This window comes from Grammomys surdaster, unplaced genomic scaffold (assembly GCF_004785775.1).
Source record: "Grammomys surdaster isolate TR1022 unplaced genomic scaffold, NIH_TR_1.0 189, whole genome shotgun sequence".
In the NCBI taxonomy this organism is placed as follows: Eukaryota; Metazoa; Chordata; class Mammalia; order Rodentia; family Muridae; genus Grammomys; species Grammomys surdaster.
In genome coordinates, this window is record NW_021604634.1 from 38,559 (window position 1) to 57,490 (window position 18,932).

Sequence of the window (18,932 nt, forward strand, 5' to 3'; positions counted from 1 at the left end):
TTGTTTTGTTTTGTTTTGTTTTGTTTTGTTTTGTTTTGTTTTGTTTTGTTTTGTTTTGTTTGAGACAGGCTCTTTCTATGTGGCCCTGGCCTGGAGCTCTCTATGTAGACCAGGCTGGCTTTGAACTCGTAGAGATCTGTCTGTCATGCACTATCTTGCCAAGTGCATGAACCTCTATATCTGGCAGCCTATTGTTGAGTTTTTAAAGCTCTTTATAAAATCTTGATGCAGTTTCCTAATCAGGTGTTTAACTTGAAGATATTTTTCCCATTCTATAAATAACCTTTCTACTTTCTTGATAGTATCTTTCAATGCACAGAACTTTTAAATTTTAATGAAATCCAGTTTGCCTAGTATTTTCTTTTAATGTTTATGCCATGAGTATCATATCTAAGTAATAATTGCCTAACCCAAGTAATAAAAATTTAACTCTATGTATTTTAAGACTTTTTGAAATACCAGCTCTCAGATTTACTCCATGATCCAGTCGGAACCCCTTTTTTTTTTTCCCTTAAAGTCAGGGTTTCTTTGTGTAGCCCTGGCTGTCCTAGAACTAGCTCAAACTCACAGAGATCCACCTGCCTCCTGAGTCCTGGAATTAAAGGCATGAGCCATCACTGTCAGCCCTGAATCAATCTTCGTGTGAGGTGTAACCTAGGAGTCTGTTGTTCTCAAATAGGTATTTGGTTATCCTAACACTAGTTGTTGAAAAGATTGTTTCTTCTCTCAGAGGATTGTCTCGATATTCTTAACGGAGATCAGCTGGTCACAAATCAAGTGTTTTATTCCATGTATTTGTGTTGATTCTGTTCCATTGATCATATATGTGTTAGTCAGAATTTGGGTCACAGAGATAAAAGGCCTGCAGGAGCAGCTGAAGGTTTCCTTTAGTGCATTGCCTCAGTCCACCATGGGTATAGACCATGGCAGGAAAGAGTGGTTCACACCATGGCCCCCAAAACAAGAGAGAGTGCATGCCTGTTCTAGTGGATTCTTTATTCCTATCATATCTGTACCCCAGCTCATGGGATGGTCGCACTCATACCAAGGCCGGGCTTCCCCTCCAAGTTACATGTCTCTGGACACACCCAAAAATGTGATTTAGCAATCTCCTAGGTCAGTGGTTCGAAACCTTGAAACCTGTGGGGTCGCAACCCATTTGGGGGTCAAATGACCTTTCACAGGGGTCACATATCAGATATCCTGCATATCAGATATTTACATTATGATTCATAACAGTAGCTACATTACAGTTATGAAATAGCAATGAAAATAATGTTATGGTTTGTGGGGGTTACCACAACACGAGAAACTTTATTAAAGGGCCATGGCCTTAGGAAGGTTGAGAACCCATTGTCCTAGGTACTTCTCAATCCAATACAATTGACATGATTAATCACCACAGTGTATCAGCACCAGACTAGCAAGCTTGAAATTACGAAGTGTGAGTTCTCCTGTTCTTCTTTTCAAGCTTGATTCTTCTGGATATTTTGTGTCTTCCACATGTCCGAGTACTTTCAGGACCAACTTGGCAGTTACCCTCCCAAAGGCAGCTGATTTTGATGGGCTTCCTTTGAATCTGTAGAACAACTCAGGGAGCATTTCCATTGTAAAGACAAGTTCTGTAGTCCATGAACATAGAATACCTTCATCCACTTGTATCTTCTTTAATTTTTCAACAATATTCTGAGTTTCCGTGTCTTTTGTTTACTTTATTCCGAAATATTATATCCCTTCATTTTGTTATTAGTAGAATTGTTTTTCTACTTTGTTTCTAGATTGGTTGTTCACTGCTATGCTTTAAAAATAAAATCTGTTTTGGGTAGTGATGCTATGTCTTTAAACTGTGCTGCACTCATTCATCAGCTCTAGGGAATTCCAGATAAATTCTTTCTATGAATAGAATGTTAGAACATCCTCCTCGCCTCCTCGCCTGTGCTCAAGTGTGAAAGTGAACATTCTTGATTTCTTCTTAATTCTGGGGCAGACTAGTCTGCCTTAAGCCGTCAAGTACAGTGTTAGCTGGGGTGGTTCTAGTTTGCTGAGTCTCCTTTGACTTGTTTTTGGTGTTGTGATGATTGTGTTGCTTTTGGCCTTTAATGTTGGGTACTACAATAACTTGTTTTCAGATGTGACCACAACTTAGCTTGCCTGTAGTTCACCTTGGTGGCTCTGGTTGTATAGTTGTTTTTTGTATGTTAATGATTATAGATTCCTGGTATTTTTGATGAATTTTTGTCCTCTTCTTTTTTTTGGTTTTTCAAGACAGGGTTTCTCTGTGTAGCCCTGGCTGTCCTGGAACTCACTCTGTAGACCAGGCTGGCCTCAAACTCAGAAATCCACCTGCCTCTGCCTTCCAAGTGCTGGGATTAAAGGCGTGTGCCACCACTGCCCAGCAATTTTTGTCCTCTTCATGAAGGCTTTTGAGCTGAAAATTTATTCTCATGCCTTTTTTTGGTGTTGGTATCAGGGCAAAATTGGCCTGTTAGAATAACAGAGTATGAAAGATTGCTATAAATTCTATGGACATTTGGTAGAATTCATGAGTGAAGAAGGCTAAATTAGGCCTGGAATCATCCTTGAGGGCATCCTAGAAATTAATTCAATACCCTTGTTTTTCAGAGTTTCTCTTTCCTTCTTTTTCCTTTTTTTTTCTTTTTTTCTCTTTCCTTTTAAATAAGTTCTTATAGTTTGTGTCTTCCTTAGGATCTGTCTATACCATCTAAAGTATCCAATATTCAGAATATGGCCACTCATAGGATTCATGCATCATCTTTTCTTAAAAATTTATTTCAGGTTGATGAACTATGCCCACATTCAAGCTCACATAATTACACACACATAAAAATTAGAAGCTAAGGTCTACATGTGAGAGAAAACGTGGGATTTTTTTTTCCTTCTGAGCCAGGGTTACTTCATATATAATATTTCAGTTCCATCTGTGAGACCTTAGAAAAGGAAGCATGAGATAGGATGGGGGTGTGGTGTCAGGAGGGTGTCAAGAAGGTAACATCTCACGTGGCATGAAACTGAAAAGGTGGGCTCTAAGGGGAGAGGGGGCACGCAAGGGAGGAACGTGGGTGTGGGGAACAAGAGAGGGTTGACCAAAACAAAGGAGAGGGGAAATGGCCACAAGGAGACCTGTTACTTGGTAGACTAATATTTAAACTGTTTTAAATCATTTTAGAACAGTTTTAAATGTACAGAAAAGTTGCAGTGAGGATCGGGGGACTCTCATGCAGCCCACACTCGTCTCCTTAGTCTGGGACGTGCAATGTTACAGTGGGATAGCTTTGTAATGAATGAGCCAATGTGGAAACATCATAATTGACTGTGCCCATACTTTATTCAGGTTTAGTTTTCCCCTGCTGTTCTTTCTAACCCAATGTTCCAAAATCTTATCCAGGAGAAGGCCTTCCACTCATTTGTGATGCCTCCTTCTGATTGTGGTAACTCCTCAGACTGTCCTTGGTTTTGATGGCCTTTTGCTTTTGAGGACCATGGATCAGTGTTTTACAGAGTGTCCCTTGCTGGGGATTTTGTTGTTTGTTGAGCTTTTCATCATTAGACTCGGAATCTGACTCTGAAAGGGAAAACCACAATGGCAGTGTGCCGTTTCTATCCATCATACCAAGCGTCCATGCTGGCCACTGTGACTTGCCATTGTTGATGCTAATCCTGACCTCCAAGGAGAGAAGTGTGTCCAGATACCCCACTGTGAGATCACTCCCCTGCCCTTCCATACTGTACTCAGGGAGCAAAGCCCTCACTCATAGCCCATGTGTGAAAAGATAGAGTCCTGCACATTCGTATTCAGATAACTTCTTTAGTATTCTCCTTCATGGAAGCTCTGTCTACCAAGTGTTTACTCTGGCATCTGTTTACATCAGTGTGGACTCATGGATGTTTATTTTGTGCTATTTTGTTTTCTTGCTCAGATTGTCCCAGCTTGGCCACTGGCACATTTCCCGGTTGGTTCCTGTCTCTTTCAGCAGGCTCCATGTTTGTGGGGCTTGTTTGGCTTCCTGGCTTTCTGCTGTTACGCAATGGTCAGACTCAATCTCACATGTTTCCTGAGCCTCGTCCTAGAATCAGATATCTCTCGCAGAGATCCAGGTTCCTTATCCCAGTGGCCATTGCTACTGGGAGACTCGTAATTCCTCATTCCTAAAGATCCACAGTAATAGGCCCCCTTCCCTTCACAATTTGAATAATTGGATTTTTTTCCCTACTTAAAGATGTGCTTATTTTGTTGATCGTTTCAAAGACCCAACTTTCTGTTTTCTTCTCTCTCTCTCTCTCTCTCTCCCTCTCTCTCTCTCTCTCTCTCTCCCTCTCTCTCTCTCTCTCTCTCCTCTCTCTCTCTCTCCTCTCTCTCTCTCTCCTCTCTCTCCTCTCTCTCTCTGTTTCCCTACCAGTCCATTTTTTTCTGCTGGCTTGGGTTTACACTTGCACTTTTGTTGTTGTTGTTTAGTTTCCAGTGACACATGTTTAGGTTAATGCATTTCTTCTTAGGTTTTTAGACCTATACATGTCCCTGTGTGTGCTGCTACTATATTCTGTAAGTTTTGGTATGATATATTTTAATCAATCTCCGTGTGAGTATATGTTTTCTTGTAACTCTTTTAGTATATGTGTGGTATGTTTGTAAGTATGCATGGTTGAGGGGGAGCATACATCTGGAGGCTGAGGCAGGAGAATGTCTACCTTTATCACTGTCTGGCTTATTGTCTTGAGACAGGACCTCCCACTGAGCTGGAAGCTCTTCATTTCAAGAGATGGGGGAGGGGGGCTGGAGAGATGGCTCAATGGTTAAGAGCACTGACTGCTCTTCCAGAGGTTCTGAGTTCAAATCCCAGCAACCACATGGTGGCTCACAACCATCTGTAATGAGATCTGATGCCCTCTTCTGGTGTGTCTGAAGACAGCTACAGTGTACTCATAAGTAAAATAAATAAATTGTAAAAAAAAAAAAAAAAGAGATGGGGGAGGGGAGGGGATGAGAGGTAGGAGGGGAGAGATAAATGACCGACAGTAGATTAGTTGAGATGATCTATATTATTATACATATTGAATATATGCTAAGGGGAATCAAAATGAGGTTCACTTTTAGGTGACTACCCTTTTTTTGAGACAGGGTCCTTCTGTGTAGCCCAGGCTGTCCTGGAACTTGTGGTGATCCTCCTGCCCCACTCTCCTGAGTGATAGGATCCCAGGTGTGAGCCACCATCCCCAGCTGAGGATAATGTACTTTTGCTTACTGGTCTAAGAATTTTGTATTTCGATTAGTTTCTCTTTAAGCTTTAAAAGGTGAAGCTAACAGCCTTCGTCAGTGTTTACTGTCCTCTGACAGACATAAAGACCGAGGATACCAATAGAGTGTGTCAGTATTATCAAAATAGTGGGATGACAATTTATTTTGCTGAAAGTTGTGGAAACTAAGGAGTTACACACCTGTGAATTTCCCAGTGACAAGTATTCTTCCTTTAAAAAATACTTCTCTCGCCGGGCGGTGGTGGCGCACGCCTTTAATCCCAGCACTTGGGAGGCAGAGACAGGCGGATTTCTGAGTTCGAGGCCAGCCTGGTCTACAGAGTGAGTTCCAGGACAGCCAGGACTATGCAGAGAAACCCTGTCTCGAAAAACCAAAAAAAAAAAAAAAATACTTCTCTCATTTGACAGTTTTATAATAATAGATTCCCTAGCACTCTTCAAAAACAAACAGTTTGTGTTATTATAAGCACTTGGGTTTAAACGTATGAGAAGTGGTCCTGTCTATCTATCATGTGCTGATGGTTCAGGACACAAATGAGCTGTGGCCACTGGAAGATGACTCAGGCTGGTTGCTCCTTTCTTTGGTAAGTGCACTTCCGGGAAGGTGGCCTTCACCAGGCTATATCAGCGTCTTTCCTTGTGCCTAGAATTAATTCCTCCAGGGGAAAGGAGTCAGCTGTCTGAATTGAGTGCTGATGGGAAAGAGGCGCTTTCCCCCTTTCCTATATACTCACTGTGTGCATATCACCATGCCCTGCTGAACTTTTCAATGTAGAGAGTGAATTCTGAATAGAGTGGCTTGATATTTTCATTAAACATTTTAAAATAGGCCGGGTGGTGGTGGCGCATGCCTTTAATCCCAGCACTTGGGAGGCAGAGGCAGGCGGATTTCTGAGTTCGAGGCCAGCCTGGTCTACAGAGTGAGTTCCAGGACAGCCAGGGCTACACAGAGAGACCCTGTCTCGAAAAACCAAAAAAAAAAAAAAAAAAAAAAATTTAAAATAGAATAAACACAATCTTTGCTATCAGAAAATTTACAAAATTCCTTTTCTCTTTGATTTCTCTTATCTATTATTATCCCAAGAGATTTTTCTTCTATACTCCCGTTCTACTAATCTATGCTTGATTATCTGCCATTCTTCTTTGTAATAAAAAATTTAGATAAGTTTAAATTGAAATATTTTTCATATGGCTATAAAATCTCTGTTAAAAAAAAATCACTCCTAAATTGTTGCTAGTGGTATTTTCAGTTTGTCAAATGGGAAGAGCTCCAGAGGTAGGAACACTGGAACACACTTGTAGTCTCATCACTCAGGAGGCTGAGGTAGGAAAATTTCTTAAGTCTGAGAGTTCAAGACCAGCTTAGGCAACATAGACAGACAGACAGACAGACAGGCAGGCAGGCAGACAGACAGGCAGACAGACACACACCAGTGTGAGAGGAACACAGGCATATTTTGGATGTGTTGTAATGATCACCCCTGAGATGTATAAATGACTAAAATGAACAAGCTATGGTGTAGGACTTCTGTAATTACCTCTCACCAGGCTGAGGCAAGAAAATCAAGAACTGAGTTCAAACTAATCTATATAGCAAGACCCTGTCCCCAAAGCAAGCAAACAAATCAAAGCCAAACAAAACAGTGGCAAATATCAAGAGAATGGCTGCTGATAGGTTGTCTGTGTTCACTGGATACACATGTGCACGCAGCAACCATGCAGAAAGAAGGGGACACAAGGGGGTGGGGACTAGGAGTGAGGCTGGAGGAGTGGGAGGGAAGGTCTAGGCCTGATGTGATCAAGATACATCATATACATATTTTATATTTTAATATAAAATTTTAATATATATATTTTTTAAACATGGAGTTATTATAAAATAAAAACAAAAATGGCTGATGTGTATTATAGAATTTATCTTTTAAAATTCTTTGAATTATTACATTGTTATAACAAATTATGGTTGAAGTACAGGTACGGATGTTGGAAGATAACTGTAGGTCATCCGGAATAAGCATCTTACAAATCCTTCATCTGATGAAAGGTACTTATTGCTCAGTGTTCAGGAAAATGTCTTCTTTGTCTGCTCTTTACTGCTATAGATGTCAACACCAGCATGAGCTTTGCTCACACACATCAAATGCTCTGTCAGTGAACCCAGAGCCAGGTGTAGTGAGGCTCCCAGGCGAGCGGGTGAGGAGAGGCCTCTTTGACCTCTCCCTAGGCCACGCGGCAAGAATATCTCAACCATGAGAACCATTTCAGTCATCTGTTTGCTACGAGTTCAATATGAACGGTTTCTGGTTCTGGTGAAAGTAAACACTTGACAGGTAAGGTGCATTATCTGGTCATTAGAGTCACGTGGCTTTTCAGTTTTTGGAAGGTAGAAAAATTCGTGGCATTATCCAGAATCCTATGGCATGGATGAGTTGCACCTACTAAATCTTCATTCAGAGGCCCCTTGTTTACTCTGATGTTAAGTAGAAAATAAAGAAAATTAATTTCTAGATAAAATGTGTTTCTCACATTTCTGTTGGAGATGTGAACAGCATCTAACATTAAGCACAACCCGCTCTCTGATTGAGCAGCAAGCCAGTCACATGGTCAAACGCAAACCGGACTTTTCTCACCTCAAGAAAAGTCTGAATTCTTTTGTCTTCTCAAATTGCTACAGGAAGGTACACGTTTTTTAGGAAAATTGTTCAAATAGTGAAAAAAAGGTCGAGCTGTGTGCCGGCTAGTTGCCAGGTGAAACTGAAGTGGGAACCTTACTGGGGAACCTGGGTATTGAGTTTGGGAACTTCTGGGTGCTGAGTCCACAGTGCAGGGTGCTGTGAGAATGGACGGAAGGGAGTTCCTCAGGTGAGTGTACAGTGACACATCCTGCTGAGGAGACCCAAACAAGCAGGGAGAGAAATGCTCCTGGGGTTTCATTACTCACCATTACCGTCTTTCATGTCTTCCGTGAGAAGAAAGGGGTGTGTCATAGACTCAGCAGAAGTCAGCAGCAGATGGGAATCATGAAGACTGCCTGCTTATGAAGTAAATGTGTTATGGTTTGATTGGCTGCCTACGTTGGGAAGGAATCATATAGAACTTGGACTGTTCCAAAAGAAAAAAAAAGGCCGGGTGGTGGTGGCGCATGCCTTTAATCCCAGCACTTGGGAGGCAGAGGCAGGCGGATTTCTGAGTTCGAGGCCAGCCTGGTCTATAGTGTGAGTTCCAGGACAGCCCGGGGTACACAGAGAAACCCTGTCTCGAAAAACCAAAAAAAAAAAAAAAAAAAAGAACTTGGACTGTAGGCTTTATCTTGTGTATCTTAGAGGTTTCTAACCCCACTGAATGAAGACCGGTGTGCTCTGCCCACTGCCCGCTGATGGGCATCATGCCTTTGTTAATTGCGGAGAAGAAATGCCATACTTATCTGAGTAATGGGAGCCAGGGTGATAGATCTGAACCTCTGACAGCGGCAGAGACAGACCAGAGCCCTTTCCCGAGCATTAGCCATGCATAAATGCCACTAGCCAGACACTAATTCTTGGGCCATACTTCTTCCCCTACTGTGTGTATGGGCGGGGACAGTAGACTTGTCACTGAATGTAGAGTTTTGCCAACATTTTGAATTGTTCCTTTGTTATGGGTTCTGGGCAGAGGAGGTAGGTAAGAGGCTTGGCATGGCTTTGTGTGACCTGCAAGAAGTGGGAACAGCAGTTGCTTCTCGGGCAAGTGGGTCTTCACACAGATCTCTGGAAGTTATTTTCCTTAAGCCACTGGTCCTCTGTATGTGGCCCCAGACACTTAACATTGGTTACTTCTGGGAAGCTTTGTTAAAAACACAAATTCCTGGGATACAGCCCCAAACCTGAGAACAGGGTAGGTGATTTCTGACATAAACTCCAGTGACTTGAGATGACTTGACCAGTATAATTATGTCCAGATGCTGTAATGGCAATTCTCGTGTAACAGTCAACATTTAACCCTGTGTACTTTCCAGCCCCGTTGTTTTCCTCTTAATTATGCTGAAGTCTAGTCTGAGCTAAGACTCTCAAGTCAGACTGACAGTGGCAATTTCCTTGCAGACCTCAAGAGGTGACCCATAGGCTGTGGACTGGGGTCTTCTGGAGGTAAATGTCAGCTCTGGGAGCAGCTCCACAGGCAACCAGGTCAGGGCCAGGGTCTGCAGAAAATCAGATAATCCTGGAGCCCTTGCGTGTGTGGAGCCACCAGTTACTGTGCAGAGGTGGGAGCTTACTGCTCCTTGGAAAGACAGCTGCTTCTTTTTTATCTTCCCCTTTTATTCCTTTCTAACTTTCCAAAGATATTTTTGTTGTTGTTACAGTTTCGTAGCTGTATATAGTACATTCTGATTCTGACTGCTCCTCCCCCACTCACCTCTTACCTCTCCCATCCCCATCATGTGGCATGCTTCTCCCTCCTCCCTGCCAGTCCTCTTCTAAGATTGGTGACTTTTGGGTTTGTCTTGTGACCCATTTAGTTCCAATCAGGGTCATCTGTGTTAGCCTTTGATTAGAACTGTCTATTGAAGCCTGCCGGGGTCACCGTTGGGTCCACAACTGAAGGCAATGACTCCCCGTCTCCCTGGATCTGTGTATAGCAAATAGTTCATCAGTGATGGGTGAGGCCCGCTGAGCGCCTCCTTCATCTTTGACTGCTGAAAGGCCATTCCCATGCAGACCCAGGGCAGGCATCTACAACCACTATGAGTTCACGACTGCACTATGAGTTCGTGCCCATGTGTTAGCCAGAGAGGGCGCTCCACAGTCCTTTGCCTTCTTCCAGCAATTCCATTCCTTCTGCCCACTTTCCACAGTGCTCTATCCAAGCTTTTGTACAAATGCATTGTTTAGGGCTAAGCACTGATAAGTCGCTTATTCTCAACCCTGTGTGCAACTGTGGTCATGACTTCTTCATTCACCACAACTCACTGGAGAGAGAACCCTCTCTGGTTAAGGCTTAGAGTAGCATTTGTGGTTATAAACATAAATATTTAGAAGGGTGCTCTCTGTGTTGTCAGTTTGGCTAAATAGCAATGTTCAATCCCCCCGTGGCTTTTTATTTACCCTGCCATGGGTTTTTGACCAGGCTTTAGTACCCAGTGTGGATTCCCTCCTATGGTGTGGGCATTAAATCAAAAGCAGTTGGTCACACCCTAACAGAAGTGCATGATTACACAAGTGGTCACATTTGTGTGGCAGGTTGGTTCCCAGTTAGTGCCTTTTCCTTCCAGTAGCCTGCACACCATCTTTATCTTGTCTCTTGTGTGTGGATCCTTACTTCTTTTTACTTTGAGTTACTAAAGACGCCAGAAAACTAACAAGAGGCCATGGTTTGGTACTTAAAGGAAGATAGTAAGTAGTACATAGGTAATAATATGAAAGTCAATTCTGTGAGTGGAAAGGTTTAAGCAGGGAGGGGTAGGAAACATGGGGACGATTAATCAAAACAAAGGGGATATTTTTTTAAAAACCATCTGGAAACCTAAAACTTTAAAACAAAAATTAGAAATATACTTTATGTATTTTAAATAGAATTCAACTTGTTCAGGCCCAAGACTGCAGCGTGGGGCTGCCCATGGCCTCCTGGGGACTTGGTTACCTTGTTGTTCCATGAGCACAGTGTGCCTTCTTCTCACCGTCTCTTCCCTGAATTCACTCCTCTCGTCTCTTGCCTTGTAGTTTGGCGCTGAGTTCCGAAGGTTCTCCTTGGACCGCCACAAGCCTGGGAAGTTTGAAGATTTCTACCAGCTGGTGGTGCACACCCATCACATCTCTAACACCGAAGTGACCATCGGCTATGCTGATGTGCACGGGGACCTGCTGCCCATCAACAATGACGACAACTTCTGCAAGGCGGTCTCAAGTGCAAACCCCTTGCTTCGAGTCTTCATCCAGAAGCGAGGTATGGGGAAGCTGTGCACTCTGCACCCGTAGCAATCACTTGAGAAAAAATGGAGCTTTTAACTATTGGTATGGAGCTCTGAGATTCAGTTTTCTGGCCAATAGTAGTAGGCTTTAAAATTAATTTTCAGGTCAATACTAATTTGTTGAAAGGTCTTAAAAGTAGCTACACACTGCCTTTTTCACCTTAAATAGCCTTGACCTCTGCCCTTTAAAGATGTAAGAAGAGTAACACAAATACTTTGTCTTTTATGAAGAATAAATAATGCTGATATTTTTGGTATTTTAACTAGAGGCAAGTGAATTCAGTAACAAAGAGGCATTTGTCTTCCTAAGAACTCAACTTGAGGACCCTAGAAAGTATGTACTTTTCACATCTCTGTGAGACTAGGGAAAATAGTAACTTTAAATTATACCTTTGGTTAACTTTAACCTCTAAAATCCTAGCATTGTAAGCAAATGCTGTTTTGTATTGAAACAAATGACTGACAACCTAGGTAGGTTGGTGATTGAAGGTGGGTGGGGTGGGGCAGCCTGGCCTCCTATGAACTCACCCTGCCTGTGGAGTGGGGACTCTGAGGTACCAGCAGAGGCTATCTTGAGTAAGGCATGCCCCTCAGCATGGAGCTGCTGAACCTGGAGTGGGTGCGAGCTCAGGTCTACGTATTCCAGGTGATGCTGCATCAGCCTCGCCCACAGTTGAGGCGTGTGGAGGCCCAGCACCCTGTCAGTATTATTTCCTTTTCCTCCTCATTATTCTTCCTCTGCTCTGAGGATCAGCATGACACTCCCAAGCATGGCACCCATCTGTCAGATGACCTCAGGTCCTTCTCATGGGCTCCACCATCCTTCCTGAGGTGGGAAAGTAACATCTGCTTCCTGGATTGCTGTCAGATTCCCATATCTGCGAACTCTTGGCTGGGCCCATGCACCATCCTGGCCCCTCATCACACCTCTGGATTGCTTAGGGCCTGCCTTCCTTTCACCCTCCTTACGGGGTTCCTACTGGGGTAACTGTGTGTGGGGGAAGGCTCTAGGTATCTGTACATCTGTGGACAGCTAGACACCTTTATCTTCAGGACAGACTTGCTGGCCCATAACCATGAAGATCAAGTGTCCATTGGTCTAGAGAGGCCAGTTATTATTGTGTCCTCCCTATGGTGCCACCACAGCCCCATCCAGTGATGCCCATGTCACTTCCTGTAGTGTGTGTGTGTGTGTGTGTGTGTGACACACACACGCTCACTCCTGTGCACTTCTATTTGACACATGGGAGTGCCCATGGAGGCCAGAAGAGGGTGTCACACCCCCTGCAGCTGGACTTACAGTGGTTGTGAGCAGCCCAGTGTGGGTGCTGGGAGCCAAACTCAAATCCTCTCCAAGGGCAGTAGATCAGTAGATGCTCTAAAATGGGAACCGTCTTTCCAGCCCTGACTGACACTGGCTTTTAGGAAGAAACTATATTACCATCTTCATAAATGTACGTAGCCCCCAACTGTGCCCAAAACATTCAGTCTGCCTCTTACAATAGTTGCTTCCCTCAAGACACACAAGGTTATAACAATAAAATGAAAAATGAGTGTCCCTTTCAACTAAAACCACCAGCAGAGCCTGTGTGGGGGTAAACATCCACATAAAGACTTGCACACGGGACCATTCACAACAGCCCAAGAATGAACAAAACCCAAGAATCCACCTCCCAGTGAGCAGAAGGCCAAGTATGCATGGCCTGCTAAGCACCACCTCGTGGCTGTGGATATCACAAAAGGTATGCTGAGGGAACTAAGCTGGGACCCAGGGCCAGATGTCATGCTCTTGATACGGAAGGGATCTGTCGTTGAGAACATTGTTTGCTAATATTTACTTGTGGCCCTAAGTCAATGCTTACAGTGGTTTTCTGGTCCCTGGAGAATACGCACTTAATACATCCGTTCCTGGCTGAGGACTTAGAGTGAAGCGCCTTGTGCCATCTTAGTTCTTGCCAGCCTCCGTCTCTCACACACTCTGTCCACTGACACCGTTGTCATTTTTGTTTTGATTTCTTTCTGTTGGTGATTTCACTCTGTACAGTGGTCTGGAGCTAAGGCCTGAGTGCCATCTAATGTTCTCAGCTCAGGGTGTGGTGGCCTGCCTCGTGGAGATGTCGTGTTACAGAAGTGTCATTCAGCCCCACTGACCGCGAGGTCAGTCACAGAATTAAGGTGATTTGCTAGCTGGTTGTTGAAAGCATCATGACTGGAGTCTCGTGATAGACGGGCATTTCCTTCTCCAGGGATCATGACTCTGGCTTTACTAACTCATATTGTTCGTAGTGACTTTCCAGAAAGAAAGGACCCTGAGCAATGAGAGTTTGGTCTATGTGAAAAGTCCAGGATGAGGAACTCCATAGAGCCAGTAAGTTCATTCAGGCTAGAAAGGCACGTCAGGCAGTGAAGTGCCTGCAGGCCACACAAGTGTTAGGTCTTGAGTTCGGACTTCTGGCACCTGTGAAAAAGATCAGGTCTGGCAATGTGCCTGTGACATCCCACTGCTGGGGTTGGGCAGAGACAGGCGTGCCTTAGGTTTCTGTTGCTGAGATAAAACATTATGACCAAGAGCAATGTGGGGGCTTTCAGCTCAGGGTTCCACAGCCCAGTCCATCACTGAGGGAATTCAGGACAGGAGCCGAAGCAAAGGCAGGGACTGGAAGGAGCTGACGCAGAGACTAGGACTAGGGGAGCGTGCTACTTCCTGGCTTGTTCCTCATGACTTTCTCAGTTTGCTTTATTATATACCCCAGGACCACCTGCCCAGTGATGACACGTTTCACCATGGGCTGGCTTCTCCACACCAATCACTAATTAAGAAAATGTACCACAGGCTTGCCTCCAGGCCTGTCAGGTGTGGACATTTTCTCCCTGAGGTTTCCTCATCTCAGATCACTTCAGTTTATCAATTGAACCAAACAATCAAACCAAACATCCAGCCGACCCAAGGCGGATCCCTGAAGGGCAGCCAGGGCAGCCAGCCTAGCTCAGTCGATGCGCTTTGGGTTCCGTGAGAGACCTGGTTCGGAAACATAAAGGTAGAGAGTAATCAAGGACAGACACACAGTGTCAGCCTCTGGCCTGAGCGTAATAAATGTGAGTGTGCACCTGCACACACCCACACTAGCAAGTTCATAAGCCACGCATGCACATCACAGAATTTGAGATCTCTGTGAATACGAAAGTGTACACTTTCATAGTCTCATGCACAGCACATGAGTGCAGCACAGGCCGGGTACCAGAGTTACCTGCCGACAGTAGTCACAAATAATCACAAAGTGTTCTTCTGGTCTAAGATACAGCCTTTAACAAGGGTCCCAGGATTTTTCCCAGCCTTTATTTCCAGAATTCACCGTCCTTACTGTGTGTGAACACTTTGCCTTCTTTTTCCCCAAGGGGTGGCATCATGGAGATACCAGAAACTCTCATCTTTAAACGTGGGTCATCCTGCCTGGAATATGACTTAATAATTAACATATTTGTTTGAAAGTTTTCCCTGATAGTCAGAAACCTCCTGGGTGTTTCTTCGGGTGTGTGCTGAGCCCAGCTGTGACCCATGCCTCAGATATGAGCTGTGCCTGGGTGTGAGCCGTGCTTCAGGTGCAAGCTGTGTCCACTGTCAGCTATGACCTGGTGTGATCTAGACCCAGGTAGGAGTGGGTCCCAAGTGTGAGCCTGTCCAGGAAAAATATTTGACATTCTTCGGAGAAAGTGTTCACAAGCATTCCTGTGGCAGAGCTTCTGGTTCATACAGCTCCAGGGTCCCCACTTAGAGAGAAGGCTGCACCTGGACCTCAGACAATCAGCCAGGAGCCACCTGCCTTTTGTCTGACTGGGTCCTGGTCAGGGATGTTTTCTTGAAGACTTTCTGTTCATGGAGGCTTAGGAAGAGTGTACGGCAGGCCTTTGGCTAAAGTCTTCTTTCAGACTTCTTTCTTTGAAGCTTGTTGACTTGGGCCACCATCTTCCTAGGGCACCTCTTAGAAACCCTGGCGCTTTCCTTTTGGTAACTAACAGCTTTCATCCTGTTCTTCACATTGATATTCTGTCCGCAGCAGGCCCAGAGCAGAGTGGTCAGAATGCATGGCTTGCGTGCCTAGGTTGCAGCTGGGGTGAGTCTCAGTGGCTCATTTCTTTTTGCCTGCCTTTCCCTCCTACCCTCTCTAGGGGGTACAGGAACACTTGGGAGCGGCTTCTAGGGAGAGAACAGAGAGCTGAGGCCAGGAGGGATACTCACTGTGTCTCATATTTTTAGCAGAATAAACAGGAAGTCCAAACACTAACATTGTTACCACTCATTCATCAAGTAAGTCCTTCAAGCACCAGTGACGCCCATGGTCTTGTCTACTCCAGGCCCTGCCCTGGGCAAGGTGGGCTGCTGCGGGATTCCTAACATAAACATGTACGTTGCACCTAAGCCTGTGGTTCTAAGCTGTTCTGGGCATTTTGGGTTCTTAGAATGAACAAAGCACAATTAATTGCAAATACTTAGATGTATCAGAAATGTGTGAGGTTGCATTTGTCTTTCGTTTAACTGAGTTGTATTTCATTTTTAAGTATAAAGCATAAGAACACTACTGACAGTGTTTCTCCTGGATTCTTAGTGTTGGCTCTTGGTAGCCAGAGCTCCCCGAGTTACTCTGTCCTCAGAGGCTGCCTAGTGCTGCTTCTAAGGCACACTCTGCTGCTCTGACCCTGCAGTGTTGTCCTGCCCTGGTGCATACAGGGACAGGCGTGGGACTGGCTCTCAACTCTCCACTGGACATCGGTACTGCCGTGGTTCCCAGAAACCTGTGCACATTTGGGAGACTTCCTTTCTCTGTCTTTTTTAATGTTGGTTTTGTTTTGTTGTGTTTTGCTTTTTTAAAAGGCCAAAAAGGCCTCTCACTACCGTGGGAACATGGAGAAAACAACAGGCCTGCAGCCCTGGCTCAGAGTAGGCGTGGGGAGAATGTGCTGAGGCAGCTTGTGAAAAGCCACACACCAGAGACACCCACCACCCAGAGGAACAGAGCTGTCTGGGAGCCCACTCAGCCACCCCATAGGCCTCAGCTTGTCTGCCTTGTGTCCTTGTGTCCTTCCTGGCTAGCTTGTCTATGATTAGCACATTCTCCAGCAGCCCCAGCAGGGACCTGATGTGCACATGGTGACGTTTTCACGCCTGCTAAACCAATGCTTTTCTTCCTCTCTCATCTTAGCTTCTCTTACACTAGTGTGTTTATAGTTTGGCTTCTTGCTTTCTAAGTGTAACATGTCAAAAATACACCCGACTGTGAAATGCTTTATAAAATGTTGTTTAAAGACTTTTCTGTTTATAATATATTTGTGTAGAGAAAGTGGGGTGGCATGGAATAATCCCCTGCCCCAAGACAACATTTAGCATTTGGCAAAATTGTTCCAGACGCTGGATGTGCTATCAGTAAACAGGTCATTGTGTCCATGCCCTGGAGTTGGCCTTGGCCTGGCTCTGTATTTTTGTCTTTTTGCAGCTGTGGGTAGATGGGCATCACCCTGTTGTGATGAACATAAATGCCAGCAGCTCCTTCGTGGCTGATTTTCCCAGTCTTTCTTCATTCTAAGCTATGTGGAGCAATTTAATAGAGCTATCAGTTTCTCTCTTGGGATAAATAAATTCTTGCTGGATTCAATTAGATTACCAAAGGTGTATAATTCCATGTTCCTGTCCTCAGTAGGATTTCAGCATGATATCTGAAGCATCTTGGAACGTAGTTATGCCCTATGAAAACATGGTCTTTAAATTTGTCCTCTCAGACACAATGACAAAGGCCAGTCTTAAGGCCTGCCAGAATGACTGGGGATACACATATGGTGGCCATCCCTGGGCTGCTGTAAGCCCTGGGATCCTGCCTCCCCTGGCATCTGGTATTGATTTCCACGGATGCTCCCTCACCTTTGTCAGTTTGTAGAGTCTGACCTCCTGTCACAGGTCATCTGGCAGTGTGGATACTGCTCATGTGAGCAGCTCACGTGATGGCGTAATTAGTTCTCTGTCACTTGACCAGTGTATTGGAAAGCTGCAAGTGTCATCTTGTTTCTTCTCTCTGGCATCAGAATTGCTCACTGGGTGGCAGTAAATAGGTTTATATATAAATTTAGGGTGATGATACCCTGGAACCAAAGTGATGTGGTGTGTGTTTCAGAACAAAAATCCTATCATCTAAGAGGGCTCTCCCCCTTACTTCCAGAGTAAGTTAGGGTCCTGTCATGGGACCTATTAGCTATCTTAGATGTAAGGAATCCTTTTGGCTGCTGGCTAAACCTGCACCCTGTCCACACCACTAAGAGGCTGCTCAGTGACTAGAATACTGCCAGTGGGATCGTGTCTCATAGTGACCTACCTCAGATGTGCAAACTAGAGTGTTTAACCCCTTCCCCCAAAGCTTGCTAGTCTTTCCTAGGTTCTGTGGTGAGCACATCAAGTGTGACATCAGCTCTCTCAGTATAGGTATCTGCTGATCGGGGCCACCTGCTAAATTAAAATGGGCAGTGTGAGCCCAGTCATTGTGGGCACTGTGGAGAAAATCAAGCATGTTGTCATGCATTCTTGGAAGCTGCCTGCAGAACGGAGGGTTGAGTGAGGCCCCCTGAGAGGCCAGCAGAGGCTAGGCAGGAGCAGGCCTACATGCTGGTAGTAGACCTCTCCACAAGGACATGCAGGCTATGCTATCCAAAGGTGTCCAGTGGGGGCTCCACAGCTAATCATGTAGTTTTGACAGTACAAGGGGGTCCCCAAGTAGACCTACTATGGACCCTACTCTGAAAGGCAAATGGCCCTGCCTCCTTATGATCTGAAAGATCGTGAGCTCCAGTTGGTGGGCTTTGGCAGAAACTGCTTGAACTGGCCAGAGTAAGTGAAAATTCTGCATGTCTCCCTCCACTCCCAGCAGGCCTTTGCCTAGTCAGGGTGACTGAGATTTCTAGGTCCTTGCTTGCAACAGTGACCACGGGTGTTGGTTGGGGTCATTTGCTTCAGCACAGAGATTTTGGAAATGTGATCTCTCAAAAGTCACAGACTTCTTTTGTCCCCTTCAACCTAGATGTTGGCTCCTAAGTCAGCCCGCTCAAACTTTTTACCATAAAATCTAGAGCCCTCCACAAAAAGGCTTCCAGTGTATAGGCAGGCCGTCATTTTCGCAGTAACAGGGCTGCCACTCCCTGTTCAGGTGTTTATCCCACCAGCAGCAGCAGTGCTCTGGGAGACTCGTCATGCACTCCCCATTAACACCCATAACTCTGAGGGTTGGTTCAGTTAGCTACTCAGTTACAGGGCGTCTTTTCTTATTAGGCACCTGCTTTGTGCTCAGAACGCCACTGCCTCCTAGGGTACAAGGTTAGGTCAAGGCTCCTGCCCTCGAGTGGCCTGCAGTGCTTTCTCCAGATGACAGGTGCTCTGCTTAGAGTGAGCAGGGGCGTGCTGTAAAGGAAGGCCGGGCAAAAGAGGCTACAGCATCAGACCAGCCCAGGAGGCTTTGTGAGGAAGCAGTGCCCCGTATCCATAAAAATGGACTGTGGAGTGAGAACAGGTGCATCTGGGACGAGCACAAAGTCATGGAAGATGTCAAGGAGGGAAATAAGGTGATGGTCGACTTAGAGGTGCCAGCAGACGTGTGCATGATGTGGGAATGCTGGGGGCCATAATCTCCATGAGGGCCTGCACACAGTAGGTGCTCACTAGGGCCCACAGACAATAGGT

The 18,932-nt window shown here is 45.1% G+C and overlaps 1 protein-coding gene across 1 annotated transcript in view; it reads left to right on the forward strand.

The window, feature by feature from the left end:
• The window catches only part of Pard6g (par-6 family cell polarity regulator gamma), a 69,836-nt gene that overhangs the window by 20,677 nt on the left and 30,227 nt on the right, over positions 1–18,932 (forward strand). Inside the window, exon 2 of the mRNA XM_028768940.1 lies at positions 10,971–11,193. Coding sequence (XP_028624773.1) covers positions 10,971–11,193 — 223 coding nt within the window. The remainder of the gene's footprint in view (positions 1–10,970; positions 11,194–18,932) is intronic.